This window comes from Cyrtonyx montezumae, unplaced genomic scaffold, assembly GCF_038088225.1.
Source record: "Cyrtonyx montezumae isolate F1298 unplaced genomic scaffold, pur_monq_1.0 scaffold_24, whole genome shotgun sequence".
NCBI lineage: Eukaryota > Metazoa > Chordata > Aves > Galliformes > Odontophoridae > Cyrtonyx > Cyrtonyx montezumae.
In genome coordinates, this window is record NW_027071981.1 from 2053885 (window position 1) to 2077180 (window position 23296).

Consider the following 23296-nt stretch of genomic DNA (forward strand, 5'->3'; position numbering starts at 1 on the left):
CAACTTAATTAGAGGAATACTCTGTTGTGCTGATTCTGGCTCTGTGTATTTCCTTCTCCTTCTGTAGTTGTTCACCTTGACACATGAGAACTTGCTCCAGAACTTTCTGGTATAGTTTCTTGCTCTGTGTAGCTAGAGGAGTGCCATTTTTGAAGTGCAGAGGAGGAGGCCATCCTTCATGTTTCGTTTGTTGAAGGACTAGTGCAGGTCGAGATCTTGCAGAGGTAGGAGGGGAGTGGCAGGTGTCCTGAGGCAGCAGGGTGCTGTGAGCATTGAGGTTTTGAGCTAATTTTTCTGTTATTTTCTATAGGCTCCCACTGTAGCAGAAATAATCCTGATCTGTAAAACTTTGAGGGGATCAGGCCATGTAATGCGGAAATACTCTCCCGGTTGTAGCAGGGAATGTGCTCTTCTTCATGGCTTGTGAAACTGCTGAGATAACACGACATGGATTTTTTTTCTACGCAGTTACCAACCTGCTGATGCGTAATTGTAACGCAATCCCAGCCCCGCCCCGCCCGCTGCCGCCGTCCCGGCTGCGGCGCTCAGGCAGCTGCCGGCCGCCGTAGCCCCTGCGAGGGGAGCCCGTGGACGGGCTGGGAGGAAGAGAAAGGCGGCGAGAGTCGGGTTACAAGATGGCGGCGGCGCTGCGGTAGCTGCTGAGGCGGCGGAGCGGCGCCAGGGCAGGCGCAGAGCCGGGGCGCGGCGTCGCCCTCTCGGCGGGCGGGGAGCCATGGAAAGCGGCGCGTTAAAGGCCCCGCGCTGCTCCTGAGCGGCCCCGCTTCCATTCCCGCTCTCGCTCCATCGCCCGCCCGCCCGCCCCCCCCCCCCTCAACCCCCCGGAGGCGGTGCGGGCCCGAGCCCGGGGTCACGCCATGTCGGACACCCGCCGGCGGGTGAAGGTCTATACCCTCAACGAGGATCGGCAATGGGACGACAGGGGCACCGGGCACGTCTCGTCCACCTACGTGGAGCGCCTCAAGGGGATGTCGCTGCTGGTTCGCGCCGAGTCGGACGGTGAGAGCGTGGCCGGGGCCGCGCGGAGGCCTAGGCCTCCTCCGGGCCTCCCCCGCCGGGCGCTGCCCCTTCCCCTGCGGCCTGCACGCCTTCCGCGGGCAGTGCCCCTCCAGCGCTCGCCCTGCCCCTGGCTGGGGGGACGTGGGGCTGGTGCGTGTGACGACATCTTGTTGGGCTCCGGCGCAGGCTTCTCCTCGCTTCTCGAGTGCCGTCGGTGCTCTAGAAGGGTTTTTTTTCACCCCAGCGATTCGCTGGCGGTATCCCGAAGCGCTCAGGTTATGTCGCGTGTTGTCGCACCGCAGCTCCGTGCAGCCAACAGGTGCCGGCTGAATAAAGCACCTCGGAGCGGCACGGATTGCTGTTGCCAGGATACGTACAGCACTCGCGTACACAGTCAGGTATTGGGTTTATCTGGCTGATTCAGTTCTGAAGGGCAGTTGGAGGAAATAAACGGAGATGGCCCACGTGGCTTGCGTGGGCAAACATGTTTTCATTCTGTGTGGTGTGTTACCTGCTGTGGATTTGTAGGTGTTCATGGCAGGGCCCCTCAAGCAGTTAATTGTCACATTGGGTTCTTGGTGAAAATGCAGCACAGAGAATTTTGATTTTGAATTTTACCATAGGTGTTAAACTTTGTTTTATCTGGCTCAATTGTTAGGGAATATGCTTAAAGAAGATTGTTCTGCAGGACTTCCTGGAAGGTGTGGTTGAGGCTGAGCGTATGCTGGTATAAGATCCACGGAAACATTTGCTTTGTTAAATTCAATGTCTTCATAACTTTTTCAGGTTCACTACTGCTCGAATCGAAGATAAATCCAAACACCGCATATCAAAAACAGCAGGCAAGTATCATTACGAGGCTTCTTCCTCTCTCGTTACTGATGCTCAGTTGTTTTGTGCTCAAACTGACTGTCTTCTAGGAAGAAAAGAGCAATGTGATGTGCAGTTGGAAGTGGTGCTTTTTTAGAGGTGAAAAGCTTAGTTAGTAGCCTGCAGGTTCTGTCTGGCTTTGTGTTCTAGGAGTGTAAATATTGGTCTCCTAAAACACCCTTTTGGGATGAAGGCTTTGAGGAGGAAGTGTGCACTTTGGGTAAATGCTACGCTCGTTATAGGAAAACTAATTAGAAACAACGGCCCATGGTGGGAGACAGGGGTTGTACACATGAAATTACTGACACATGAGGAAGGCAGCATTTCAACCACCTTGTGATTTCTGCTGTGTTTATTTCCACAGTTCTTTCTTTGACAGTAACACAAGGGAATTAGTGGGAGTTGTTGTAGTTGCTGTTTAGTTCTTGTTTTAAGCCTTGAAACCCCTGCTCTCCTCAGTGAGCTGCCAGTAGTTGGGCAAAACGAAGGAGCAAAACAGTTGGGAGCTACATTAATAGGTCCTCACTATACATTTAGTCTACCAAGTCTCTTGCTTTTATTGCTTTTATTGCTTTTTCATAGAATCAATTTTTTCTGCATTCTGTTTCCGTGTCTCTGCCTACATTGTTCTCATGGTTTAGCAGTGTGTTGTTTTTTTTTTTTCCTGCCTGTGTCTGTTCTCCAGTGAGTTTTGTTCAGTCATCGTTATGGTACTCAGATGCATTTCAGCTCCAGAAAACAATTTGACTTTCTTCCTAAATCACTGAGCCTGATGAAGTGTTTTGCTTTGGATTTTTTCAAAAGAGAGGTGCCAAGTTACATTACAAGGAGTTGAGGAGTTGGGCCTTCGTGCACCTCTGGAACAGATTGGCCACAGTCAGACTTGGACCCGCTTTTCAGAAAGCTATTTTCTTTGCTTTCCATTTTTCTCTGGTGAGCTACTGGTGTGTTCAGTCAGGTGATGCCTGCTGGCTTCTCTTGGGCGGGCAGCAGATGTTCGTGGGAGTTGCACAGGGTTCTGCAAGTCAAAGGCCTTGAGCTGCTTCCCGTTTGGTGCAGGAAGCTAATGCCTACAAAAACTCCAGTGCAGGCTGCGTTGCTGCAAAGCTTGAATTGCTTCCTTTTGCAACCTGTCCTCTGAAATCCTCAGCCAGCTGCTTATTTCAAAATTTTCTTAACTTAGAGAAGTCTCAAGGGGCTTAATTAGGTGGTTGGCTTGTTGTTGTTGTGGAAAAGTTTGTAGGCTGTAGTTCTAAAAACCTTATCTTAGGCTGAAGTTTGTTTGGGTTGGCTCTTACTGTCAGTCCTAGTGCTTCTTTGTCCTTGTGGCTGAATGTTTGCTTCAGTTCTCACTCTTTTGGGATAGTCTGCCTTGTTTTATTATTGTAAAAGGAATGATGACGGGAGCTTTCCAGAGGCAAGTTGAGATTTGCCTCGTTTCTGAACTCATGCTGCTTTTATGTGACTCGTGCTTTGTCTTCAATTTTTATGTGCCTGTTGTAGAGAGCTAAACTCCTGGCTGGCCTGTGTTTCAGTCACAGCTCGGATTGTGGTACAGGTGCGTGTCTCAGCAGATGTTGTTAAAACGGAGGCAAGAATCAGGCAGAATATTCTGGCTGCCCAGCTGAGAACATGGGTGGTCTTTCCTTAGCACCCCTGGCTCAGGTCTGCTGTGCAGGCAGCCTGAGGGCTTGGAGGCTGTGCCCATCTGTCCAGGCCAGGCACTTCAGGTGGTATCAGGGTTCAGCTGTAGATTTCATTAAGGTGACAATCTCTTTGGGTCTGGGGGAAGCTACAAGATGGTGCAGCTTGACAGAAAGGAGGCCTGCCCGGCCTCTGCATTGTGGGTGACTTGAATCCACTTACAGAGTAGCTGTTGCTCAAGTTGTGATTTGCATAACATCATTCTGTAGGTGGAAAAAAAAAAAAAAAAAAAACACATGCTGATATTTAATTACTGTGCATCAGTGTGTGATTCCTGATTTGTGTGAAGTAGTACTAGAACTATTGATTAATTGTAAACAAAACTGCCTTCTTGCATCATGCTTGTGCTGCCTGGCTTTGTGCAGAACTATGCTCTGTCACAGTCTTAGCGTGCAATAGTCATGGCCTCTCCTCATGAGTAGCAGGACCTGGACACAGGTGCCAGACTGCTCAGCATACAGCCTGAAACAGTCTCTTGATTCCATGTCTGCAGACAGCAGGAGACACCCTTGTAGCTTGAGGTCTCTGCACTTTTGGGCCTGGGCTCTGAGGGCAGCGTGCCCCTACTGAGCACAGGCTGGTTGCCAAAGGGCAGGGTCAGGTGTGCTCTGGAGGCTCTGGCAGGAGCAGTTTCAGAAGTTGTTACTGCACCCCTCTGTTGTTCCACCCTCTGTTTGAGGTTACTGTTCCCTGGTATGACTGGCAGACGAGTGCTGCAGTGAAATCAGATGGCACTGCCTGCTTAGTTTCTGCACTGCAGCTCTGAGGGTGGTCATTTTCAGCTGCCTGGCTATGTCTTTGAAGCTGCTGCAGAAACTCACTGTGCACAGCACCTTCTGATGGTAGAGTGCCCCAAAAGGAGCGTTACTGTTTCCAGATCCGAGGTGAGGAATGCTCTTGAAGCATGCTTGCTGTTGTTCAAGTGGCAGCAGAGCAATTTGCTTCAGGCCAAGTCAGCAGAGTTGCTTGAGGCTGAGATTTAATGTGCTTGCAGTGGTGTAATGCTGCACGTGTTTCATCTGGGACAGGGTTGGTTTTCTTCATAGCGTCTGGTGCGACGCTGTGTTGTGCCTTCACGAGAAAAGCAGTGTTGATGACACACCAGTGTTGGAGTTGTTGGTGAGCAGTGCTGTGCAGAGCCAGCCAAGGGTGTTTCAGCTTCTCGTGCTGTAAGAACTTTGCACAAGAACTTCTTTACGGTGAGGGTGAGGAGCACTGGCACAGGCTGCCCAGGGGGGTGTGGGGTCTCCTTCTCTGGAGATGTTCAAGACCCACCTGGACGCCTACCTGTGCGACCTGGTGTAGGGAACTGCTTTGGCAGGGGGGTTGGACTCAGTCTCTTGAGGTCCCTTCCAACCCCTATGATTCTATGATACTGTCCTGCCATTTTGGGGCTGGGATGGCACAGTGACCCAGGAGGGACACAACTAGCACAGCTGGCAGATACTCCACACGGTATGGTAGTACAAGGAAGGCTGTGAAGGTGGAGGTGTTGGCTGAGGGGGCTCTGCAGCTGCTGGCTGGGCATCAGTCTGTGGGTGGTGAACAAATTGTGTTATCAATTCTTCTGTATATAATTATCATTACTGCTATTTCTTTCTTCCTTTTCTGTCTTAGTGAACAGGTTTTATCTCAACCTCTGTTTTGGTGTTTCTTGGGATTCCCCCCCCCCCAGTTCCACTGGAAGGGGAAGGAGAGAGTGAACAGCCACATAGTGCTGATCTGCTGCTGGCTTAAACCACAACAGACTGAAGGCAGCCTGAGCATTTAGCATGTGCAGCCATGCAGCTTTGTGGCAGGTCAGCTGTAGGAGCTGATTCCAGCAAACATCTCCTTCTGCTCTCCAAGCTACATGTCTCTTTCCCCCTCTCTGCTGGCATCAGAGGAGAACATGGGTCTGGCATGGAGACACAGAGAAGGAGTAGCAGGCATTGTGTGGTCTTGCTCTGGCAGTGAGGAGGGACTGAGCTGCTCTCTTACAGCTCAGATGGTTGGTCTGTATTAATCTTCTTTTTTTTTTTCTTCTACTGTGTGTTGTCTCACATTGTAATGTTTGAGTGAATTCAGGAAGATTGCTGTTGCTGATCTTAGTGCCCCAGTGTTGTGTTGGTGTGAAGAAGCCAGGCCTGGGGTGTGTCAGTCTGTGATCCTGAGTGCTCTTAGGTCATGCAGAAAGTGTAAATCCTGTACTGGCGTAGGACAGTTATTTTTTGGTGAAACTGTCTTAATGAAGAAGACAGCAAGCAGCATCTTGCTTATAAACCATGAGTGGGAGAATTTAAAGGGAGCAGGAAGGATCCTGGTTGCTCCACACAGTTCCTCACTGTGCTTGTTGGAATGCTTAAGACAGTTTATGTTTCAAAGTCCTTTGGAAATATTTTTGGAGAAACTTACATAACTTGTGTGAGCATTGGAGACCGTAACGAGCACTGTTGAGTCTCAGAATTCTCAGCAAATGGTTAAGGGTGATTTCTGTGGGCATGTACAGCCACTGAAGTCACTGCCATGGATCTGGTATTGTTTGAGCAGGGCCCTGTGTTCGTTATCTCTGGGGTTAAACTTCTGTGGAGCAGCATTGTTCTGTGAGCATTGGGGCATCAGTAATTGAACAGAACGTTTTCACATCTACGTATCTCATTTTGATTTCTGCAATTCCCATAAAATTGTACTTAAGAATTCAGTTTAATTGAGTTAGCCTGTGAAAGACAGATGTTTTTAAGGAGGGTACTGTAAGAAAGACAAGTTGATGCTGCTAGTTTGCAGCATCGTTTAAATCATTTGTGCACTCTGTTTTGGACTACTGACTGATTTTATGTTGTGAAGTGTCTCTGAGTGGTAACAGGCATCCCTCAGCACACGTGCACTTGAATGGAAGCAATTCTGAGCTTTTTCAAATAGCTTTCAAATAGATTGAGTACCTCAATCATCAATTTGGGATGAAAACCTCCATGTTCTGTTTTTATTTCCTGCACATAACAAGTGCTTTTGGTAACACTGCATGACCACTTGAGAGACCTCGTTCTGCTGTTACCATCTTTGGGTTCTGTGGCAGCTCAGTTGGGACTGGGTCTGGGAGCCCTCTGGGTTTTCAGTTTCTACCATTTCCAGCAGTTATTCTTCCTGGAAGCCTGGTTCCCTGCTCTCTCTGAAATGTCACGCTCACTGTAAACATGAATTGAGCTGCCCGTGAGCCAGAGATGAGACTCAACAGCTGTGAGCAAAGTTGTGCTAGCCATAGGAGGCTGTGCTGTTTGCACACATGATTCAGCCCCAAAGCAGGGAGACTGTAGGAGAGAAGAGCAAGTGTCCTGTGAGGCTCCGTGGCAACAAGCAGCTCTTGGGAGCAGTGCAGTGAGCTCAGTGCTTTGCTAGATAACACTTCTCTCTTCAAGGAAAAGTGGGAATTGAGGGGAAGAAAGTTGAGCTCGTGCTATTGCTGTTGTTTAATGTGGCTTGTGGTTTTCCTTTGGAAAGGAATGGGAGGATAGAAGCTGGCTTAGTAGTAGGCCTTCATTAACAAGGTTGCCATAAGAAAAGCAATAGTATGCTTGAGGAGCAAAGGTGAGAGCACACTGCCACGTTCGGCCTCGCTGGAGAACTGCTGGCGTGTGGTGCTGCAGCAGCTGGCAGGTTTTTGGCAGGCTGAGTGGGAGGAGAGTTCCCCCGTGCAGCTGCAGGTTGGTGCCCTGCTCCCTGCACTGTCTTCTGGTGCTGCTGGGTCTGCTGGCAGCATCTGAGCTAACCTGGCTTGGGTCTGGAAGGATTAAGGAACGCTGACTCGGACAGGAGGTGCAGGAGCAGCAGGGTTCTCCTGGGGAAGCAGTTATCCCTTCTTGGGTATGAGACCTTCAGAAGGCTCCTTCCCTTTGACGTGGGATGGGCCGGGGTTGAGAGCCCTCTGGAGTAAGGATATGAGGGAGGGTCACTGGGAGCTCTCTTCCCAGTTCCCCATTGCTTTCCTCTGATACATCAGGTGTTTAAGATTTTTTGTTTTTACATTACAAATTTACTTTATTTTCTGTTCTGTGTGCATTCATGTGCTTAGTTCTAGTTTGGAAGGTATGTTGCAGAAAATTGCCATTATAAATGCGTTCAGTATGAAAAGATGCATACGAGGTAACGTTCATAAAGCAAAAAAGAAAGGTGATGTCCCTTAGAGCAGGGCAGATAACTTAATATTTCAGTGACTTAAGTTATTCTTTTGACAAACAAAACATTAATTATTACTTATTCTTTAGATGTGATTCAACAGAACACTGATAAGTAACTGGTGCATATCTGAACTACCTGAGAAATGAACGTGCTTGGTTATTTTTCTTGACTTAAACAGGACACCTTGATTGTTTGGTCAGAAGCAGAAAACTATGACTTAGCACTGAGTTTTCAAGAAAAAGCTGGCTGCGATGAAATCTGGGAAAAAATCTGCCAGGTATGCTTTCATTTTCATGTTGTTTCTTGCAGATGTTTCAGTGTCTTCTTCGATTTCATGTATTTGTGTTATACTTTTAAAACCTCTTTGTGAAATAAGCATGACTTTGTCATTTAGTTCTGTGGTTTTTAAGTTGCCACTATTGGGAATTAACGTTGTGTTTTTCACAGTTGGCTTTCCTGCTTTTAAAACCAATGAGGGAAGCCCAGGTTTTGACTTTTTGTTAACTTAAAAACTGGAAGACCTGGAGTGCCAAACTTTAACTGTCCAGCAGGGAGCTAGCTGATTGTAATCTGATGTAGTACGTGTGGGACTAGATCTCCCTCAGTGAGAGGCACTGCTGGCTCTGCTGTCTGAGCTCAAAATGTCAGTCATTTTTTCATCAAGAACTACATCTTAGGGCTATTTCAGTCTGCACTGTTATATTAGGGAACAGGGTTCAGATCTTACACAGTTCTGCTAATAACAGGTCAGTGGGGTTACACCTGTGTGTACTGCACAGAAGAAACCCAGACTTTTGTATCAGAATTGATCCACATTGCCTCAGATTTTGGAAGCATAAGGCTGTATCTAAAGAAATACAGAATTCAGATTTCTGAGCAGTTTCCTTTGGACAAACTAGGCAGCTAAGATGCTTTCTTATACCCCAACACATGCTAAGTTTAAACCTTCTCAGTCAGTTCTGGAATACTGAAAGGAACTGATGCTAGTAGCTGCAGGTACGTCTGATACGTAGTCCGTAGGTTTGCAGCTAGTCCCGTGTGGGGCTGATCTGATGAGCAGTCTGCGAAGGCGGTCTGTGTGTGGTCAGACACTGCCAACCATTAGCCTCAGTTCTTTCTCTGGATTTCAAAACTCTTAGCACTTGGAGACTCCTCTTTGGAAGATGATCTTTTGTGGGAGGGGCCTGATACAGTTTATGAATCTTAGGGCCAGTAGAGGAAATAAAAACTAAAGGATGTATGAGTAGGCTGGGGGGAGGAGAGAAGCATGCACTACAGAACCAAAGGGCTGTTGGGCAGGAGTCAGTTGCATCCGTGTTTCTCTGTTCAGTTTGGGCATCCATTCATGCCTTTGTTGCTGGTCTTTTTGTTACGGTTCGTGTCGTGTTAGCCTGTGGGCTCTTCCCATGACTTTATACCCGAGTCTTCCCTTGTGTTTGAAATACTGAAAGAAGGTGGTGTTACACCCTTCTTTATTTTCTATATTTTGTGTTTACCTTCAAGGTGCTTCAGATTTCTTTATTGCATCGATGTGGTTAGGTTTTGTTTGTTTGATTTTTGACAAATGTGTACTGGAGATAATGGTAATGACTTCTGTTGAATTCACAGACAGCAAACTTAACTATTTCTCTTTGTGGCTAGAAGCTTTCTAGGCAACTGAAGGTGTGAAGGGCTTTATGGACATGTTATCTACTTGATTCCTCTTACGTATGTACTGGGATAAGACAGTTACCTTGTGCACTGTTTCTAGGTTCAGGGTAAGGATCCTTCAGTGGAAGTCACGCAGGACCTTATTGAGTCTGAAGAGGAGCACATAGAAGAAATGCCCGAGACGAGTCCTTTGATCGACCTTCCTTCTTGTGAACTCAACAAACTTGAAGAGATTGCTGACCTAGTTACCTCTGTTCTCTCCTCACCCATCCGTAGAGAAAAGCTGGCGCTGGCCTTGGAGAATGAAGGCTATATTAAAAAACTATTGCAGCTTTTCCAGGTCTGCGAGAATTTAGAGAACACCGAAGGCTTGCATCATTTGTATGAAATTATTAGAGGAATTTTGTTCCTCAATAAAGCAACTCTGTTTGAGGTGATGTTTTCTGATGAGTGTATTATGGATGTTGTTGGATGCCTTGAGTATGACCCTTCTTTGGCTCAGCCAAAACGACACAGGGAGTTCTTGACCAAAACAGCAAAATTTAAGGAGGTTATTCCTATCACAGACTCTGAACTCAGGCAAAAAATCCATCAGACTTACAGGGTACAGTATATTCAGGACATCATCTTGCCAACACCATCTGTTTTTGAAGAGAATTTTCTTTCTACCCTTACTTCCTTTATTTTCTTCAACAAAGTTGAGATTGTCAGTATGTTGCAGGTAAGTGATTTTAAGTACAATACAGAGTCTTGATGTGTAGATGGATATAGTTGCAGTTTTGAAACTGATTATGGTTCTTTAACACTGTGGGAGGGAATTGTGCACACTCTTCTGAATGCTTTCCCCTAATTTCTGATACGTTAATTTTATTTTTGATTTTTAGAAATGTTAGACTTCAGATGAGTGAATATATTTACAGGCTTTTAATATGTTGTAAATAATTTATTGTGCTGATTTCTAACGCTCGTGTTGCAATATGCAATTAGTTAATTCGCTGTTTTTTTTCTTCATGCTGTTATCCCACAGTAATAATAAATAACCAAAATGCTACAATACCAAGCCCCTGAAAAATGTCCTCAAGGCTTCACAGTCAGAAACAGGTTTAAAAGCAGGTGATTGTCACAGACAAATTGGACTGTGGGAGGAGCATTAGGTGAGAAGCACCTGTTTTGGGTGTTTTCAGCTCATGCTTTGTTGTGCAAACTAGTGGCAACCAAAGCGGTTTGGTTCTGTTTCTGGTCCAGGAACTTAGGAAAATGGCACATTTATGTGGAGCAGAACTTGACAAACACATCAGTTTTCTTTTGAAAAAGAGAGTATTAAAGCTGTGGAAAGAAGTAGGCACTGGAGAAACAACACTGCCATAAGGAATGTTTCTAAAGGCTGCAGCAGAGGACTAAAAAAGACAGCCCAAAAACTAGAACTACTCAAACAGAAAGGAACAACAAAAGACAGTTATGTGGATGAGCTTTGGGGCTTCTTTTTACTCAAGTTGAATGGCAGTAAGAAGCAAAGTATGTCTCTCTTGCAAAAGGAGTGACTTGGTTAAGTAAATCTTTCCCACTTTATTATTTTGCATTTGTAACTTCTCCTGTTCCATTTCAGTTTTACTGCACTGACCATTTAATTGTACCTAGCAGGAAACTCTCACTCCCTGGCTCTTTGTAGTACTCTTCAAAGGAAGCTCTGAGATCCTGGCAGTTCTCTGCTGCCATCTCATCTGTGGTTGAGTTGAGTAGGTGGCAAGCAGGTTTATCTGGTGTTAGGGCCACAGTGGAGGCATGCACGTTGATATACATCTTTGTAGATATATCTCCATCGGTTGTGCTGCCTTGAGGACTTGCTATAGGCTTGGGGCAGAATGGCTTGAAGAATGTAGAGAGGAAAAGGACCTGGGGGTGTTGGTTGATGCTCGGCTCAACATGAGCCGGCAGTGTGCACAGGTGGCTAAGAAGGCCAACAGCATCCTGGCCTGTATTAGAAATAGTGTAGCCAGCAGGAGCAGGGAGGTGATCATCCCCCTGTACTCAGCTCTGGTGCGGCCGCACCTCGAGTACTGTGTTCAGTTTTGGGCCCCTCACTACAAGAAGGACATTGAGGCCCTGGAGCGTGTTCAGAGAAGGGCAACAAAACTGGTGAGGGGCCTGGAGCACAAGTCTTATGAGGAGCGGCTGAGGGAGCTGGGATTGTTTAGTCTGGAGAAGAGGAGGCTCAGAGGAGACCTTATAGCACTCTCCCACTTCCTGAAGGGGGGTTGTGGTGAGGAGGGGGTAGGCCTCTTCTCCCTGATAAGTAATGACAGGACGAGAGGGAATGGCCACAAGTTGCGCCGGGGAAGATTTAGATTAGACCTCAGGAAGCATTTCTTTTCTGAAAGAGTGGTCAGGCACTGGAATGGCCTGCCTAGGGAGGTGGTTGAGGCACCATCCCTAGCGCTGTTCAAGAAGCGTTTAGATGAGGTGCTTAAGGACTTAATTTAGTAGTTGGGTAGAGATAGTGATAGGAGGATGGTTGGACTAGATGATCTTATAGGTCCTTTCCAACCTTATGAACTTATGAACTTATGAACTTATGAGGACAAAAACCACAAACAGAAGTTTCTGGATATCATAGTTCTGTGAAATTGTGTGCTGGTGCTGATGGGAGGTGCAGGACTTTTCCCCCTCCCCTGGTGTAAATCAGCTTCTTTGTGTGGCATAATCCTGAAGCTCCTCTGGGTTTGGTGTAGAAATTAGAGCTCTTAGTGCCATAGCACGTGGATGTTCTCTGGGGAGTGCAGTTCACAGCAGTGACACGTAGTGCTGCTGCAGCAGGGCTCAGTGATGCAGTGCTGCTGGGCAGGCATGTGGGAGGTAGAGCAAGTGTAGAAAGTGAACCTGGAGCTGTGCTGTGCTCTAGGATGGCAGGAGTACAGCTGCAGCAGCTTTACACAATCTTGTTGTGATGCGATTTTTTTAACAGGCTTAATTTAGCTGTTACAGCCAGCAAGGCTTAAAATAAACCAGTAAGTCTGTGCTGGTTGTTTTCTATCTGATGCTGATTCAGGTATTGCTTGTAGTGAAGAACTTTCTTCCCTACATCGAAACGTTTTCACATCTATTGTGGCAAACTTTCATGTAACTAGAAATTTCATGCTTAAGATGTATACAGATGGATTTTAGTGGCAGCATGCAGAGAAGCATAGAAGTAACTGCTGTCCACATCATTCAGCGTGAGGTGTTTATTGGAATTGCTGCTTCTGTTTGTGGTTGCTCAGTGCTAAGCAAGGTTTGTGGAGCTGGCTTGATGCTTGTCGGAGTAGTGCTGCAGCATAATGTTACTGTTGGCTTTAGGATTGGGTTTGAAGGAATGCCAGTGCTCCTCCATGTGAAGGACCGTGGGGAAGATCCTCGTACAGAGGGCAGGGGGCCCAGCTGCTGAGAGCTGGGGCTTGTCCTGGCGTCCTGTGCCTTGGGCATCAAGCGGTGGTGTGAGCAGAACAGCTGGCAAGAAACGAGTTGTTTTCCTGTGTACACACTCCTGCATTTCCCTTTCTAGTGATAAAATATATATATTTGTTGACCACGTCTACCAGCGCGTGTTTTTTCCTTCCTAAGACGTTAGCAAGTAGCTAAGCTGAAGTTTGACTGCATGGTGCCAGCCATAAAGGTCAGGGTTCTGTGTGTGAGCTGTATTGTATAAGTTGTTTTCCTTTTGTGCTCGGCAGGAAGACGAAAAATTTTTGTCCGAAGTTTTTGCACAACTAACAGACGAAGCTACAGATGATGACAAACGCTGTGAGCTGGTAAGTCTGCAGTGCTCCCATCTTCAGGCACCAGCGAGCTATTTTGTAACCCTGTGGAGAACCATTTCTAATGCAGCACCATCTTTGGTTTTGTACCCACTAGAAGAATATTTCTTGTGAGGTAAAAATCCAATGTGGTAACTGTTTTACTGCTGAGAAAGTGCCAGTGCTAAGTCCTAAGCTGGAAGGTACACCTTGCCTTCTCCACCTGGTGATGGTATGTGAGCCAGGCTGCACCCTGGGGCACCAGGCCCTGTGCTGGAATGGACATCGAGTACCAGACAGCATCCAGGGGAGTTACAGTTACAGTTACTGTTTTTCTCCATTGTATCTTGCTCAGTCGAAAAAGTGTTTCAGCCCTGGGGCTGAGGGTTAACGACAGTCTCTTAGTAAGTGTTTTACAAACATTGTTTCTCTCTGAGTGTTTATCAGCTTAAATTGCCTTGCTAAAATCAAGAGTGAATGATTTCATCAGAGGAGAACATCTGAGTGGTTTGCCTTCTGTTAAAGAACAAAGCAAGATGTGATAAAATGGCTACAAGGTGACTGTACTTCTTTGAGTTAAATTGCAGACTCTTAACAGATATTGTTGTTGACTGCTTTTGCATTCCTTTTATCCTTAATGTTGCCTGACTGATGATGTTGAATGTTGGAGGAAAGAAGCAGTGCCCTTCCCAGGCAGGCATACACCAGCCAGTACTCAAACTGTACAAATCATCACCGTTTACTACTTGTAGAGTTTCCTGAATCAAATGCTCTTTTTTCCCTGTGTTACAGGTTAACTTTTTCAAGGAGTTCTGTGCTTTTTCTCAGACGTTACAACCTCAGAACAGAGATGCATTTTTCAAAACTTTGGCAAAGCTGGGAATCCTTCCAGCTCTTGAAATTGTGATGGTGAGAACTTAGAACTGTTTCTAATAAGAGGGGGGGAAACCACGGCCATTTAAGCAGCTTTTCAGATCTCAGCACTCCCTTCTGTAAGTTTCATAGGATGGCTTTGTTCTTCTGAAGGTAATGTTCAGAATCCGGAGGATGTCCAAGTGGCCCAACTTTATTCCAAGTGCTGTTTTTCATGATGAAGTTGGTGGTACATTCAGTCCTCTAGACAGCAAGTGTGAAACTCAGAAAGTACTTTTTCGTGGTGCAGCTTGATGCTGTTGTTGGAATAGTACCAAAGAAGTATTTTTAGATAATCTTGACCTCTTATCTGTTCCTATCCTATCCTAATCCTGCCTTTTCAGTGGTATAAAGCAGATTAATCCATCTTAATCAGCGCTGTGAAAGCATGCTTTTTCACTCCTCTGGTTGAAGCATCTGTTGCTGCTTGATGTTACAACTTACGCATCCTTGCTGTTGGTAGAAACTATGTTCTGTTTGCTTTTTAATGCTCTAGAGTAACAGCCTGTGATGTTATCAAAGGACATGGACTGTTACGAGAACGTAAAAGTAATATACATGTTAAGTGATGGGTTGATTTGTAATCTCATGGTTCTTTTCCATGTGTGGGCCAGTCCAAGGGTTTCCCATCCTGTTAATTTTTAGAAATTGTACATTTACTGTATGGAAAATGATTAATTCTTGTTGTCTGAGTGAGAGACAAATTAATTTGTACAAAAATGTGTAGTAGGTTCTTTCCTACAGATCTGCTAAACTCTGCATAACAGAGTGCCAGTGTCTTACGTGCCACAGGGAGCAGCACCATAAAAGGTTCTTACCTAAATTAAAGGTATCAGACTGACAGAAATCCCTGCAATCTTTCCAAGGAGGGAAATGATGGGGGAAAAAGTAACTGTTCTTTCTCCTGTCACTGTTTTGCTGCATCTCTTGTATAAACTTTTGCAGTACAACATTCTCAAAGCTTGTAAATCCCTGATAAAGTGGTCTTGTTTTTCCCAGGGAATGGATGATTTGCAAGTGAGATCTGCTGCTACAGATATATTTTCTTATCTGGTAGAATTTAGTCCATCCATGGTCCGAGAATTTGTAATGCAGGAGGCCCAACAGAGTGATGATGTAAGTAAATGTGTATTAAAGTTTGTTAGTGCATTAAATACGTTGGTTATAAAACAAAACAGACAAAAAAAAAACCTCACAAACCAAAAGCCTGCCTGGCAACTTGGGATACAGTCAGTCCAGAAACACAGATGGCAGAAACATCAAACATTTCTGAGCATGGCGGTGTCTCGTGTGTTCGTAACTCTTCCTAACGGGGATTTTTAGGTGAGGTGGGTTTTGCATGACTAAAGCTCCAGTGTTTAGGTGCAGCTCTTTAATTTGCACATTTTGCTTCGTAAGTGGAGCTAAAAACAAAACCAGACCACCCTAATACAAAGTCATTGGGCTCCTGGAGCTGTGCCTCAGCTTTAGCTTTGTGTTTTTCAGGACATCCTCCTCATCAATGTGGTCATCGAGCAGATGATCTGTGACACGGATCCTGAGCTCGGGGGAGCTGTTCAGCTGATGGGACTCCTGCGCACTTTGATAGATCCAGAGAATATGTTGGCCACAGCTAATGTAAGAAAATGCAGAGGGGTAAAGACACTTAACATCTCAGTAACATGAAAACGCTGCTCTTCCTATTGTTGTTCTTATTAGGGAATTAAAAAAAAGGGATATTTTTTAATGTGTCAGTTTTAACAAGCTGAAACATGAACTGGAGGTTCCTTTGACTTGCTGATATGTGGATGTGGCTTCAGTGGGCTAACCCTGGTCTGAGCGTGACCCCTGGTAGCTCAACTACAGATATGTGGAGAAGAGAGTCCATTTGGGCCTGCATTGTGCCAAGCTGCTACCTAATGCTGGTGGCACAGTTAGCACACGTCTGCTGCTGTCACCATGACAGTATTTTCTTACCTTCTTCTGCGGTGCCGAACTGTGCGTGTGTTTGCAGAGCTCAGAGTAACAATGGGAGATTTGTGGAAATTTGCTTTAAAGCAATTTGTTTCTTCCTTTGGCTGTTGCCATTCTGAATCCAAACTTTCTCCAGAGCAGGTGATTGTACGTCACGCAGCCATCTGGTATTTGGCCCAAATGCACATTAGTTGTGTTTTAATGCGTGGCTGTTCCCGATTTTCTTAAAATGTCTTTGTAAAGTTGGAATATATTTGTGGCTTAGTACATATTGTCCTTAAGAAGGCACACTGTGTTGGTAGGCTTGCGTTGTACAGGATGGAAGGAAACAGGCCAGGTGGTATTTTGGTGTGATGTGTTACAGGCAAGTGTGGGTAAAATGTAAGTGTGCCTTGAGGAGTGGTTTAAGCAAACTGTGAAGCAGTTACAGTACGTCCTCTTTGCAGTGTCTGTTTGCATCCACGCTCTTCTTTTTCTATTGGTATTTAAGTTGGTTTGGTGTCTCCAATCACCTTCTGGAAAGAAAGAAATACACGTTGAGAGGGGGTGACTCTCAGACTAGAGGGGGCTGGGTGCATTTCTCTGTAGGATGCCTCCATTGCCACTGTCGAGTTAAGAGTATACATGCAATTGCTGATATTTAATGAAGTTTTCTTTGTTTTAGAAAACAGAAAAAAGTGAATTTCTCAATTTCTTCTACAACCATTGTATGCACGTTCTTACTGCTCCCCTTCTGGCTAATACATCAGAAGATAAATGTGAGAAAGGTAACGTTACTTTTGGTTAAAAAGCATAAAGCAGTGTCTGTATTTCCCAGGAGGCTTTTAGAAAAGCAGATACAGAAATGCTGTGGCATCCGTGGAAGTTACTGTCAGCTCAGGAGAGTTACTCTGAACCTGGATTGGGCAGTAGTGTGGGAATGCTGAAAGAAAGCTCTGCCAAGAGGTGCAACTGGGAACTCCTTTTGCTTCACTCTTAAATTGGTCATGGTGAATGAATTGGCACTTAATAACATAATTAGCACTCATATTAGTTGAACACTTTACAATCATATAATCATAGGCTCACTCAGGTTGGAAAAAGACCTTAAAGATCATGGAGTCCAACTACAACCCAGCCAGACTGCCCTGCCCTGAAGGGGTGCAAGGACATTTGGTGTCATGGCAGCCTCTGAGTCTGATTGTTTTTTAAGTGCTTTTTGAAGGAATGAAAGGTTCTGCAGACACGCATTGAAGCACTTGATTTGATCAAACCCATCTTCTCATGATTAAGTGAATAAAACCAAGTATTATTTTAAATGAAAATGTAAATAGAATATATGGAGTATTCATTTGGAGAAAACAGAATTAGCTGTGTAGGAATAATATTCCTAAGAGTTAAGTTACATGGTTTTACCTTGTTGCATTTGAAATTCTGTAACATAGATAGAATTAAATGTCAGCTCAGGTGTGTTCTGTCCTCAGGATTGTTTCCCTGTGGCTCAGAGAGAGCTTTGATAAAATGAAAAGCCTGAACAGCTGGTAGAAGTACTTACCCCTGTCTTTTGAATATTTGCAGTGCTTTGGAAACCTTTTCTTACATTTGCTTCTATTTTCTGTTTATCAGATGCAGTAGTTGGGTCCACTAAGAGTAATACAGTTTGTCCTGGTAAGTTTTAATTGACGTTGAGTTTTGAACCTTGTTCTGTATGAAGAAGTTGTTATTGTTGCTTACGTACTTAGTTTATTATTAAAGGAGATGTAGGTGCTCACTTTCCTTTGAGACAGCAAGAAGCTGGAAGAACGTTGTCGTCTGCTTCTGAGAAACTGTGTTTTCTTTCTTTCATTTTCTGCCCTCTCCAGTCTCTTGCTTACTGAAAGATCCTCTTCTTCAGCGTATGTTAACATCTACATTTTTCTTGTAGATAACTATCAGACAGCACAGCTGCTCGCCTTAATCCTGGAGCTGCTCACTTTCTGTGTGGAACACCATACGTATCACATTAAGAACTACATTATGAACAAAGATTTACTAAGGAGAGTGCTGGTCTTGATGAATTCAAAACACACTTTTCTGGCCTTGTGTGAGTATGGAGCTGCCCCAGGTTCCTTCCTCAGGGTGTTTTTTGTACTGTGTGGAGTCTGTTGTAAGTAAAAGGATGCATCTAAATCCAAACTTTGGGAATATCTCCCGTTTTTACAGGCTAGCTGTTTGGTAAGAGTGGGGAAAAAAAAAAGTGGCAGATATCTGTTAATGGAGATAAATGCAGCTTGTGGTGGAAGGGGTAAAGTGGCAGTAGGGATGTTTTGTGTGAAGTGAAAATCACGTCTGTCCTGTGTAACTTCCTAAATGTGGCACTGTGCCTGCCCGCATTCAGATACAGAGGAAGGTCAGAGGATGGAGCAGGAAACCAAGTTAACTTCTTCAGGATTTGTTTTCTCAGTTCTCAGCAAGAGGGGCAGATTAGAGGACGGACACGTAGTTACTTTCATTTCTTTTTTCATATAGGTGCTCTTCGCTTTATGAGGAGGATAATTGGCCTGAAAGATGAATTTTATAACCGTTATATCACCAAGGGGAATCTCTTTGAGCCAGTTATAAATGCTCTGTTGGATAATGGAACTAGATACAATCTGCTCAACTCTGCTGTGATCGAACTGTTCGAGTTCATCAGAGTGGTACGTAGCTAAGCAGCTTCTCCACCTCTCGTATATACATATGCACACGGTCACCCCAGGTAGGAAGGCAAAGTGCACCTATTTCACAGGAGATGCACTAAGTACTGATACACTATCACTAATTAAAAATCCCAGGGATAGATACTAAGGATAGAAGCAGTAAGCTGCCTCATGCTTGTTTTACTTGGTCATCCTCTGAAGGTGCATGTAGAAGCCTTATTTATACCATCTTTGTAGACAGTTTGGAGACAGAATTCTTTTGAAGTGGCTGAGTTGTTTGAGAGCAGACTTGGAAGTGAGGAGAGTGAGACCACTCTGACTGTAAATTAGAAAGATTGTCGTCCTTTAAGATCGTGCTTTCTGAAACAGCATCAGCCTTGAAACAGCAGCTCTTCCACCAGCAGCATATGGTCAGGACAGGCAGGATGAGCAGGAGCACCCACTTGTACTGCTGGGGTACAAGTACTCCCTGTTTCCTAACAGGGACTTGCAGCAGGTCCTGAGCTACGTGCTGCGAGCACGCTGCTGTGGGAGTCCTCTCAAAGGAGTCTGTGGACTGTGAAGATGAAGGCACTTCTTTGACATAGGATATTGTAGTTGCTCTCGTTCCCAGAAAAGGGGAAAATGTGTTCAGGTGCCTTCTGACCTGGTGGTCTGAGTGTCAAGGCTTCCGTGATACAGTCAGACCTGGGGTTGGGCATCTGAACAAAAGATGTGATGTTCCATGTGTGCTGATGCAGCTGTTCAGAGCTATCAAGAGAAGTAAAACTTACGGGGAGAGCAGGGCCTAACAAAACATTTTATTCTTTTTTAAACTCGGGTAAGCCTAGTCTGGGATAGTGAATGTCATGATTTAATTAAAGTATAACAGATGAGGTTGGTAAAATACACAGTGTTGTCCATTGATCTGAGAAATGTATGAAAAACGTTGAGTGATTTTTACACTTGCTTTTTACAATTATCACGGTCACAGAATAGCCCAGGTTGGAAGGGACCTGAAAGTCCCCCCCAGCCCTACTGCTGCCATGGGCTGGTTGCCCCCCACCAGCTCAGGCTGCCCAGGGCCACATCCAGCCTGGCCTTGGGGCACCCACAGCTCCCTGGGAAAGGTGCCAGGGACTCACTGCTCTTTGAGTTAAGGATTTCTTCCTAACATCTAACCTAAATCTCCCCTCTATTAGTTTAAAGCCATTCCCTCTTGTCCTGTCACTGGATGCAGTGCTCCAGATGAGTCTCATGAGGGCAGAGCAGAAGGGGACACTCCCCCTGCACCCTCCCAAGCCCTGCTGGGCACATACTTTGTAATTCACTCAGGGCAGTTCATCAGTTACTTCTAAAACTGATCAGTTCTGAAGCTTTCTGAACTTCTTCCGCAGACTTAAATACCGTTTTGTTCTTACACAGGAAGATATTAAGTCCCTTATTGCACATATAGTTGAAAACTTTTATAATGCACTTGAATCTATCGAATATGTTCAGACATTCAAGGGACTGAAGACAAAATACGAGCAAGAGAAAGACCGGCAAAACCAGAAACTGAACAGGTAAGAACTGTGTTGTGTATTATGGCTTCTATCTGATGTCATGCAGTGCTTTCTTACAGCCGTGAATGTCTGAAAAAAGCAGGAAGCTGTGATGGAGTTGTGGGCTTCTATTAAGAGTAAATCTGGCTTTCATCATTGGCATCGTTGGTACAGTTAGTTCATCAGTGCTTTAAACTTTAGTTGGAAAACATTCAGCTTAAAAAGCAGAATCTGTTTCATTCCAAGTTAGGACTCAGCCTGCCTTGTTGCCAGTTGGGGTGTTGTTGGAACTTGTGTTGGTGGCGGAACAGTGGTTCACCTGAAGGCATCAGAAGCCATTTCTCATCCTGCTGGATCCTGGCACAGCGTGCAGAACTTGAACCACGTGTCGTGTGTCTCTTACAGTGTTCCATCTATATTGCGTAGCAATAGATTTCGCAGAGATGCAAGAGCCTTAGAGGAGGATGAAGAAATGTGGTTCAATGAAGATGAAGAGGAGGAAGGTGAAGCTGTTGTACCTCCAGTGGAGAAGTCTAAGCCAGAGGATGATTTTCCAGACAGCTATGAAAAGTTTATGGAAACAAAAAAAGGTATTTCCTCTGTTTCGTCTCATTGTCACCGTGTGCACTCTGTGCTTGATGTGCAGAGCAGTGTGTGCACAAACCTGGGGTCTGAGTCATAAGCAGGAGGAAAGCTGTGCCACAGCGAGGGACAGTCTGCCAGCGTGTCTCTGCAAGCCAGGTTAGGATTAAAATGAGTGCAGTTGCTCCAGACACGCACCTAGATTAACTGGCATTCAAAATTCAAAATTCAAAATTCATTCAGATGTCTTTATCTATGTGTGTGCTGGGTGAGCACCATCTGTGCCAAAGCTGGACCGTTCTTATTTGGAAAGCTAGCATGCTTTGCACAAGGTCAGTGAGCAAACTGCTCGTTGAAACCAGAACGTTAGAAGGAGGCTGCTGCCGCCTCAGGATGCAGTGATGCGGGTTGTGCTTTGTGGTGTACAGCTAATACTTGAGCATGAAAATTTTGTCCCTCAGCTAAAGAGAGCGAAGACAAAGAGAATCTTCCCAAAAGGACTTCAGCTGGGGGATTCAAGTTCACTTTTTCCCACTCAGCCAGCGCAGCCAATGGTGCAAATGGTGCAAACAGCAAATCTGTGGCAGCTCAGACATCACCAGCGAGCTCCAACGGCTCCTCTTCCAAGAACCCCACTCTGACCACAGCAGTGACAGCCACAAAGGTGGGAGAACTCATAGCAAAGCAGCTGTCCTCACGTAGGGCAGCACAGCTGTGTACTTCAGGTGGCAGTGCAGCAGGCTGGCGTTGGTCTCTAGGTAGCACCTCACTGAAGTGTGTGTTTGTCTGTGCCCTGCCTGGTTACACGCCTGCAAGTGTGGGGGAGGTGTAAAGTATGGAGTGGGGATGGGAACCTGCTGCTGATCCGCTGGGCTGCATCATCTCTCATCTTCTGTGTAACTCCACTGCTCTCACTCAGCTTTTTTAAGTCCAGTTGCTGCTTTGTGTGTCCTACACTTGGTTATTTTTCCCCCTGAGTTGTGTTAGTGGGCTGCGCTGTGAAGAGCTGAAGTGTTTTTAAGCAGATGGAATTCAGGAGTTAGCTGATGCACCTGGTATGTCTTGTGCATGCATCGCTCACATTGTCAGCCTGTGAGTGCTGGAGAGGTTGGACGAAGGAGTGCTGAAACGCTCGTTGCACACTTGTAAGCCTTACCAGGAAGACGTGTGTGTACATTGCAGCGTTTTCTTTTGCCCTTGAGATTGAAAAGCATTCTAAAGACAAATGGGTCTCTGAATGAGAGGGGCATTGCTGGGGAGACACGTGGTGCCCAGCTGACAGTGTAACTTGTTGAGAATTGCCTGAGCTTCATGGAGGGCTTTAAAAGCAAGTAGCTGTAGGTTGGAGTGCCATCCTGAGAAAGGCTTGGTGTTCTGCAGCGTTCTCGTGTGTCCTGAGCAAGAGTTTGGGGGGGAGGATGTACTAAAAATGACACTTTCCTGCGTAATTTTTCAATGTGGGATTTGTTGTTTCTCTTGGAATTGGCAGGGCAGCCTTGTCGGCCTGGTGGATTATCCTGACGACGAAGACGATGATGAAGAGGAAGAGACATCTCCAAGAAAAAGATCTCGCCTGGGTTCATAAAGGAAACCAAAACTTTGGAATAAAAAACTTTTATTATGGGGTTTCAAATGCTGCAACTGTTTTAAGAGCTAAAAAGAATCTGATTGAGAAAGCTTTCTCCCACGAGTACATGAGATAACACAAGGAGTAGCAAAAGAAACTCGGTCTGTGAGCTAGAAAGGGTTAGTTCTGTAAACACAAGGCTTCCAAGGAACTGAACGCCTTTCTAGTAAGGAAGGAGGCTGCCATTCAGGCTGTCAAAAAAAAAGAAAAAAAAAAAGTGGGTTAGTATTCACAGAACCTGGATGATGGCTTCTCAGCAGGGAACGTCTCAGGTGTTGGGAGGGCGTGGGGGGGAAGGGAACGATTTCTAAAGCAAAATATTGCAGGGTTTCCCCGGTGTTGAACAGAACTAGGAAACAAAAATGGAGCTCCAATTTCAAACCCAGTCATCTTAATTTTGGAATGGTGCTGTCACAGCTGTGTTCTTTTAGCAATGCCTCTTTAAGAAAAAAAATTATAAAATTAGAAAAAAAAAAAAAAAAGAAGGGAAAACTAACTGTGTTTGCATAAGAACAATCTAGATCTTGGGACCAGTTATTGCAAACTGAACTTCTTGTGGTTGGAGGGAGGGATGCTGCAGTTTTAGTGCATGCTGAGTTTTTGTTTGTTTTTTTTTTTTTTTAAACAGTTGGAAATCAGTTTTAATTTCTATTTTCCAAGAGGAGAAACCAGAAGCTGGATGCAGAATAGATGGTTTTGCTCGGTTGGTTGGGGTTTTTTTTGTTGTCGTTGTTCCCTCCCCCCCCATCCCCACCTACCCCCCACTAGATATCCAGTAATGACCAAGCCAAGGACTGACTGCTTCCAGAACAGCTCCGGGGCCACGCAGAGCTGTGGGCTTCGTGCCGCACGGGACGTGGGCTCGGAATCATTTCTGCT

General features: G+C 45.4%; 1 protein-coding gene across 4 annotated transcripts; it reads left to right on the plus strand.

The window, feature by feature from the left end:
* Positions 1–597: 597 nt before the first annotated feature.
* PPP4R3B (protein phosphatase 4 regulatory subunit 3B) lies at positions 598–22902 on the plus strand. 4 transcript variants are annotated; one of them, XM_065739458.1, is made up of 16 exons: positions 598–1017; positions 1804–1859; positions 7922–8020; positions 9494–10114; positions 13101–13178; positions 13956–14072; positions 15075–15191; positions 15561–15692; positions 16693–16795; positions 17634–17675; positions 17932–18090; positions 18516–18685; positions 20090–20229; positions 20614–20798; positions 21330–21454; positions 22280–22902. In XM_065739458.1, exons 1-16 carry the CDS (start codon positions 876–878, stop codon positions 22373–22375), a joined length of 2382 nt encoding a protein of 793 aa, XP_065595530.1. In that variant the 5' UTR covers positions 598–875; the 3' UTR covers positions 22376–22902. The 4 variants fall into 4 exon arrangements, with proteins under 4 accessions (XP_065595530.1, XP_065595528.1, XP_065595527.1 ...); XM_065739456.1 differs by having other exon boundaries at positions 20635–20798; positions 21252–21454; XM_065739455.1 differs by having other exon boundaries at positions 600–1017; positions 21252–21454.
* Positions 22903–23296: the final 394 nt, after the last annotated feature.

Excerpts from the sequence above, each read along its gene's own strand:
- PPP4R3B (XM_065739455.1), top strand. The coding sequence starts at position 876 with ATGTCGGACACCCGCCGGCGGGTGAAGGTCTATACCCTCAACGAGGAT. Across the intron at positions 13,179-13,955 it reads ATGACAAACGCTGTGAGCTG|GTTAACTTTTTCAAGGAGTT; the intron begins GTAAGTCTGCAG and ends CCTGTGTTACAG. Across the intron at positions 18,686-20,089 it reads TGTTCGAGTTCATCAGAGTG|GAAGATATTAAGTCCCTTAT; the intron begins GTACGTAGCTAA and ends GTTCTTACACAG.